This window comes from Asparagus officinalis, chromosome 4 (assembly GCF_001876935.1).
Source record: "Asparagus officinalis chromosome 4, Aspof.V1, whole genome shotgun sequence".
NCBI lineage: Eukaryota > Viridiplantae > Streptophyta > Magnoliopsida > Asparagales > Asparagaceae > Asparagus > Asparagus officinalis.
This window is the reverse complement of record NC_033797.1, coordinates 40,896,620-40,904,032: the sequence shown is the minus strand read 5'-3', so window position 1 is coordinate 40,904,032 and position 7,413 is coordinate 40,896,620. Positions and strand designations below refer to the sequence as shown.

The 7,413-nt window shown below is 36.4% G+C and overlaps 1 protein-coding gene across 2 annotated transcripts in view; it reads left to right on the top strand.

Annotated features, from left to right (window-relative positions):
* LOC109837272 (probable cyclic nucleotide-gated ion channel 16) overlaps nucleotides 1–2,774 on the top strand; it is a 6,349-nt gene extending 3,575 nt beyond the window's left edge. For both annotated transcript variants that reach the window (XM_020405437.1, XM_020405438.1), the window contains exons 5-6: nucleotides 166–402; nucleotides 1,742–2,774. In XM_020405437.1, the coding sequence (XP_020261026.1) occupies nucleotides 166–402; nucleotides 1,742–2,530 (1,026 nt within the window). In that variant the 3' untranslated portion in view covers nucleotides 2,531–2,774. The remainder of the gene's footprint in view (nucleotides 1–165; nucleotides 403–1,741) is intronic.

Sequence of the window (7,413 nt, the reverse complement as noted above, 5' to 3'; positions counted from 1 at the left end):
CGATAGTACAATGAGAAGCCGTACTCACTGTCATCACTATAAAACTTTCCTTCACCACTCACTCATATTTCATTAAAATTCCTGAGGACCTTAATTTTAAATGTTACTGTCTTCTTCACTTTATATGTGTATTATGTTGAAAGTGTCATCCTTTTTTTTTTGAAGACCTTCTTGCAATCAACTTCTGTGAAAACTGAGGAGTGGAGAGTTAAAAGGAGTGACATTGAAGAGTGGATGAGGCATCGCCAATTGCCTCCAAATCTGCAAGAACGAGTTCGGCGGTTTGTTCAATATAAATGGATTGCTACTAGAGGTGTGGATGAAGAATCTATTCTACGGGATTTACCCTTAGACCTCCGTCGTGAAATTCAGAGGCACCTATGTATTGCTCTTGTTCGTCGTGTGAGTATGGAATCTATATACCACTTTCCTTATTTACAACAGGTTTTTGCAGTGAATGATCTTTCTGTTAATAATTGTAGATATTGTATAATTTTTGATATTATTTTCCTCCTAGCAGTATTAGACTTCTTTGAGTCTTAAGTGCTCCTTAATTTGTCCTAAATATGACTAGTAATGCATCAGGTTAATCACTAATCTTGTGGGAGGAAGCAGAGTCGCTTTGATGAGCATGCAGATTGAATATTATGCTTGTACTAATTTAAAACATGAAGATATTGCATATTGCAGAAGTGGCATTTTGTGCCAGGAGATTTTATCCATCAATTCAAATTTGCTTAAAATTCACAGATCCTGAAAATTGAATTTCATGATTTTAATATTGATCCACCATGAACTTTGGAAGTTGCATAAACTACCATGAAAGGTCCCACTTTTCATAAACCACCCCTTACAATTCTAATAATGGTTGTAAAATGACATACTCACCTCTTCACCATCATCTTTACCTTTTTCCTTCTCTATTTTCTTCTCTTCTCAGCCTAATCCAAATTCTGGATTTTTTTTAAATACCCAATAAATCACCACCACCACCACCATAATTATCATCGTTGACATCGTCGTCGTCGTCGTCATCATCATCATCATCTTCTTCTTCTTCTGCTGTTTCTTCCTCTTCCGTTTTCTCCCCAAACCATAAAGAGACCATAGTGTCCCCCCTTCTCGACATCTTCTGCACCACTTGTATCATTGTCTTCTTTTTCTAAGGACAAATGACAATTTGCAGGAAGCCATGACATAAACTTCAAAGTTCGGGTTCAAATTCTGCAAAAGAGAATAAAAAAAGATTCTTGTTTTCTTTTAAAAATCATTATAGAACATGAAGACTACATATGTTGAGAGTTTAGGTGTATTAAGACACTAACGAGAAAAGAATAGGCGGATGATTATCAAGGACATGTCTGACAAATCTTTTCATGTGGAGGCCATATATCTTGAATTTCCATTTGGTTCAGTTATTTGACTTCATATATAACCTATGCCAAATGATTGCACATCATAGTTATAATTTATCGCAGAAAACATTCTCTAAATGGATTTATTTATGCTTTAGAGTTGATTCTAATTCATATACCAGCAAATTTTTATCTCCCCCCTTATAATTTCTTTAGTGGCCTAGGACAATTTTGGAGGATTTGTTATTGAGCTTAAAATGCATGTCAATATGTGGTCAAATTTTTCATGGTGGCCGTGCTCCATACGCACCTTTTTTTGCAAGTAATTTGTTTTGATGATCAGCTTCCATTTCATGCCCCAAATGCACTGTTTTCTTTTTTGACAGGTCCCATTCTTCTCACAAATGGATGATCAATTGTTAGACGCCATATGTGAACGCCTAGTGTCATCTCTAAGCATCAAAGACACATATATTGTCAGAGAAGGAGATCCAGTGAACAACATGCTCTTCATCATTCGAGGTACACTGGAGAGCTCCACGACAAACGGAGGCAGAAGCGGGTTCTTCAACTCCATCACCCTCAGACCCGGAGATTTCTGTGGCGAGGAGCTTCTTACATGGGCCTTGATGCCCAATCCCAACGTCAACTATCCACTCTCCACACGAACTGTTCGTGCCCTAGACGAAGTTGAGGCATTTTCTCTTCAAGCCGAAGACCTCAGATTTGTTTCCAGTCAGTTTAGACGACTCCATAGCAAAAAGCTTCAGCATGCGTTTAGATACTATTCTCATCAGTGGAGGACTTGGGGTTCTTGCTTCATCCAAGCTGCATGGAGAAGGTACAAGAAGAGGAAATTGGGCAGGGAGTTGGCTAAACAAGAGAGCCTTTATTATATGGATGATTTGGGCCAAGGCACTGAAGAATCTGAAGAAGTTCACCTTCTCAGTGAGTATGATAGTGTTGATGAATCATCGTCCTCTGGAGATAATGCAGGTAAATTCCCTAATCTGGGAGCGACGATACTGGCTTCTAAATTTGCCAAGAATACAAAGAAGGGAGTTCTTAAGAAAGTGAAGCGATCTACTCCTTCCAGCGATAGTATAAAGATGCCCAAGCTGCTGAAGCCAGATGAACCCGATTTCTCTATGAATCCTGATGATAGTCTTATATGATATATACCCTGTTTATATTGATGTAGTGTATGTTAAAAGAGAGGCAAAAGAGATGACTAATAAGGAAAAATTGCGAATCTGTAATGTAATTGTAGTGACTTGAGATTTAACTCCATACGTTAGAGGCTTTGACTGCACCTTTTACTTGATGCATCTGAGCATTTTTGCATGATTAAGCCGAGTATGGAGAAATTACTAAACAATAGCGTAAATTGTGAGCCAGATATTTAACTGACAACAAGTGGATGCATTTCTGAACTGCTATCTTTTTGAGTGATTTCTCTAACTATAGTCACATTCGACTGCGTAACTTTCCATCAAGGTCTATGGTTCCTATTTTTTGATTCTTGAATTGTATGTGCATGCATAGAATGATTAGTTACTGTTAAACAATTAATTTTCTGTAACATAAGATCATTGTTGATATTAGTTGGCCCAAAGGCCTGTTGATGGCTTGTTACTAAAAAGGCCCAGTGCTCCCTCTTAATTCTCTTTCCCATCCCTTGTCTTGACTGCTGCGCCACTTTGAGTCCCATCTCCCTTTTGTAGGTCGGCTCCCTACCCTAGCCCATAACCTGGTGTCGGCTGCCCTTTTATTAGATCAATGAAGAGCTGAGAGAGAGGGTGTGACGGTGAAGAGAAAACTGAGCTTGGTGCTCCTCTGCTTTGTGCGATCCTCTCCCCTCCCTTGTGAGCTTTGTACAATCCCCCTCTCTTCTGTGAGCTTTGTGCTCTCACCCCTTTGTGCGTTCTCTTCACCTCTATGAGTGATTTAGGAGATAATTTGTGGCGAGCTCTCCCTTTGTGTTCTTGGAGGTGCACTAGAGAGGAGAACAGGGACTGGTTTCAGCAGGCTTCTGAGCCAAATATTGACGACCAAGATCCTCAACAGTTTCAACAAAGCCAGAGCTTAACTGTAATTTTCAATATCATAATTAAATGCAGTGGAAATGGGGAACAATTAATATAGCATCAAATAAAGGGGCGATGCAGATGAGAACAAATAACAGAAGCAACAGGAACAGTTTTTCAACAAAACCAGAGATTACCTGAGCGAAACCCACTGTAGAGAGTTTCGACCTTACCCACGTGGTGGTTCGGTGGCGTTCCTGCGACGACGACTCAACGAGGCCCGACGGCGGCGACTGGCGATTTTGAACGGTGACGACTCACCGAGCTCTGACACCACTGTTGACGATCTTAGTCGCCGATGTTTGGCTGAGAAGCCTCCTGAAACTAGTCCATGTTCTCCTCTATAGTGCACCACCAAGAACACAAAGGGAGAGCTCGCCACAGATCTGCTCCTAAACCACTCACAGAGGTGAAGAGATCTCACAAAGGGGTGAGAGCACAAAGCTCATAGGAGCACAAAGCTCACAGAAGAGAGGGGGATCACACAAAGCTCACAGGGGAGGGGAGAGGATCGCACAAAGCAGAGGAGCACCAAGCTCAGTTTTCTCTTCACCGTCACACCCTCTCTCTTAGCTCTTCACTGATCTAATAAAGGGGGCAGCCGACACCAGGTTATGGGCTAGGGTGTGAACCCGAGCTTTGTGCTCATCGTTATTCCCATTTTGTTTGTGCTAGTTGCTTCGCAAATTTGAAAATTTTTCGGCTATATTTGCATTTTATTTTTTTTGAAAAATTTTCTGTTATTGTTTGTGCTCGTGTGAAAGAACAAAGAGATTAAAATAAGAACTTTGTGTTCACCGTTCTTCCCATTTGTTCGTGCTAGTTGCTTCACACGTTTCGAGCCAGATAATTACCGAAATTAGATTTGTTCGTGCTAGTCGCGGTGATACCATTGTTTATTTTTTCTATGTGAAGAATGTTTGCTGCTAATCAATATGATATGGTTTCGTTCAACGAAAAAAAAAAATCTGATTTTAGCATTTGGAAACAAAAAATAAAATGTATTTTAATTCAACAGAAGTCTTTTAGGGCTGTTGGTCAGACTTATTTGACTTCTGACACTGAAGAAAAAATGACTGAAATGAACGAAAATGCTTGTTCCATAATTTATTTAAACTTATCTGACTCTGTGCTTAGAAAAGTTGGAATTTTGGAATCTGCTAAAACCCTTTGGGATAAACTTGAAGAACTCTATACTGAAACCTCTTTGCCCAGTAAAATATTTTTGCTTGAATTTTTTTTCAAATTTAGATGGGATATGTCTAAGGATATTGAGGAGAACCTAGATGTTTTCACAAAACTTATTTCAGATATTAGGTTAACTGGTGATAAACATGTAGACGACTATACTCCTATTGCCCTTCTAAATGCTATTCCTGACTCATATAGTGATATAAAATCTGCTATTAAATATGGTAAAGATGATGTTACCCTTGATATTGTGGTCAAGGTCTTAAGAGTAAGGAATTAGATTTAAAACATTTTAGGGAAAATGATAATTCTGGTGAGGTTATGCATGTGAGGGGTAGGTCTCAGAATAGGTCTAATAACCAAGAGAATGCTAGTAATGGAGAATCAAGTAGGAAAAAAAAATCTGAAAATGAAAGGGGGTAGATCTAAGTTTAGGTCTAAAGTTAAAAGATGCTATAACTGTCATGAAACTGGTCACTTTATTAGAGCTTGTCCTAAGCCTAGGGAAAATCAACAAAATGATCATACTAATATGGCTATCTGTGAGGGCGAAATAGGTGAAATTTTCATGATTAATAATCTGTGTGATTATGCATATTTGAACTTTGTGTTAACTGCTTCTTTGTGTAAATCAGATTGGTTGGTAGACTCTGGTTGTACTTTTCATATGATTCCATTTAAAAATATGTTTTCAAACTACAAGAAAATAGAGAATGGCTTTGTGTCAATGACAAATGAAAAAAATGTAATGTTTTAGGAACTGGTGATGTATACCTTAGGTTTTCTTCTGGTTCTATGTTTACTTTGAAGGATGTTAGGTATGTTCCTGATTTACGTTATAACTTGATTTCTTGTGCATCTCTAGAAAATGATGGCTTGGAGGGAAAATGAGGTAAAGGGGTTATGAAGATTTTGTAAGGGTCTCTTGTTATTTTTGCTGCCGAAAAACAAAATAACTTGTATATTTGTCATGCTGAACATGTGCTTGATTCTGTTAACTCTGTGATAGGTGATAAATTTGTTTTAGGCATAATAGATTAGGTCATATGAGAAATAGAGGATTAAAAATTTTGCATAAAGGTGGTCACTTTGGTAGTGACAAAGGATCCTCAACAGAGAGGATGAATAGAACTCTCTTAGAGAGGGCGAGGGCTATGTTGATCATATCTGGGCTCTCTAAGAGGTTCTGGGGAGAAGCTGATTGTACTACAGCCTATTTGATTAATAGGTCTCCCTCTGTCCCCTTAGGAGGAAAATGCCCTAAATTTGTGTTCACAGGCAAACATCTTGATTTAAATAATTTGAGAATTTTTAGGTGTGCTTGCTATGTGCATCAAAGGATTGATAAGTTAGAACCATGCTCTAAGAAATGTGTTTTCTTAGGATACCCTGAAGGGGTAAAAGGTTATAGGCTTTGGAATAAGAGTGAACCGGGGTTTAAGGTAGTGATAAGTAGAGATGTTATCTATACTACTTATAAAAGAGAATATGGGTGTCAAAACTTTTGGCTTCCTATTTTGCCCCTCTTAATATTTATAATTCCTATGTTTGATAATTCCTCAATTCACTTAATTAATGATCTCTTATCCCTCATCCACTAACAATAATTCAATCCATAAATCTTTTACTAGGAATTTTAATGCATAAGTTTTTTATTATGAAAGTCAAAGCATAAGTTACTCAATTCAAGATTCTTCCCTTGTTTGTTTTCTTCTTTTGCAATTATTTTTAAATTTGTGTGTTAGTTGTATAAAATTGAGTGTATATAAATTTGATGGTTATATACACATACACATATATAAATTATATAATATGATTGATTTACGATAAATAAATAACATACATTAATAAATAATAATATAACATATAAAATAATAGTTCAAAAAATATTTTAAAATAATATTAAACAAATTACAAATAAAATCTACAAAAAATTTAATTTTACATAATTAAACATATCAATATTATATTTATCGGAAGGTGCATGAACCCTTCAAGTCAAACTAATATTGTTGACGACACAAAAGATAAAAGATTTATCTTTTTTTAAAATCTTTGATAGCATAAAGTGCATCTAAAAAGTTCTCTTTTGTAATGGAGAAATAATATAAGTGAAGTAGTGTAGCTATCATTATAATTTTAATTTAAAAATACTGAACTTGAGGATTAATGGGCATCGCCAACATCAGGTTTAGGCTTTTTGTCTGAACTTCCTAGCAACAACCAAGTGTCATCTAAAAAAGTATTTAAGATTTATTAAAATAATAACTACCGAAATATCACATTTATTAATATTAGCTACACAATTTTGATTTTCATTTTGATAAAAAAGATATTACTAATTATTTCACAAGTATGCCCACGTGTAAAGCACGTGCACTATACTAGTTTTTAATAAAAATGAATTTCTTTGTTTACCTTTACCTGTTCCTATGTCTCAAAATGATGCTCCATGCTCCAAATAAGGTGGAGCAAATGCCTATTATTAATCAACCTGAATCACATCCTGAAGATATAATTATTGAAAATCAAGATGAGATTATTCCTAATGAGGTGGAGCATGATATGTAGGAAATATATAACATGCATGATTTGAATGATTATCAACTCACTAGGGATAGAAATAAAAGAACCATTAGGAAACCTGAAAGGCATAGAGATTACAATTTGAATGATTGTAATATGTCTGAGTTTGCCTTTAATGTGTTTGAATCCCTTGAGTGCAATAATCTAAGACTTATAGAGTTTGGTCCTTTGTGGACTTGGCATTGAATTTCGAC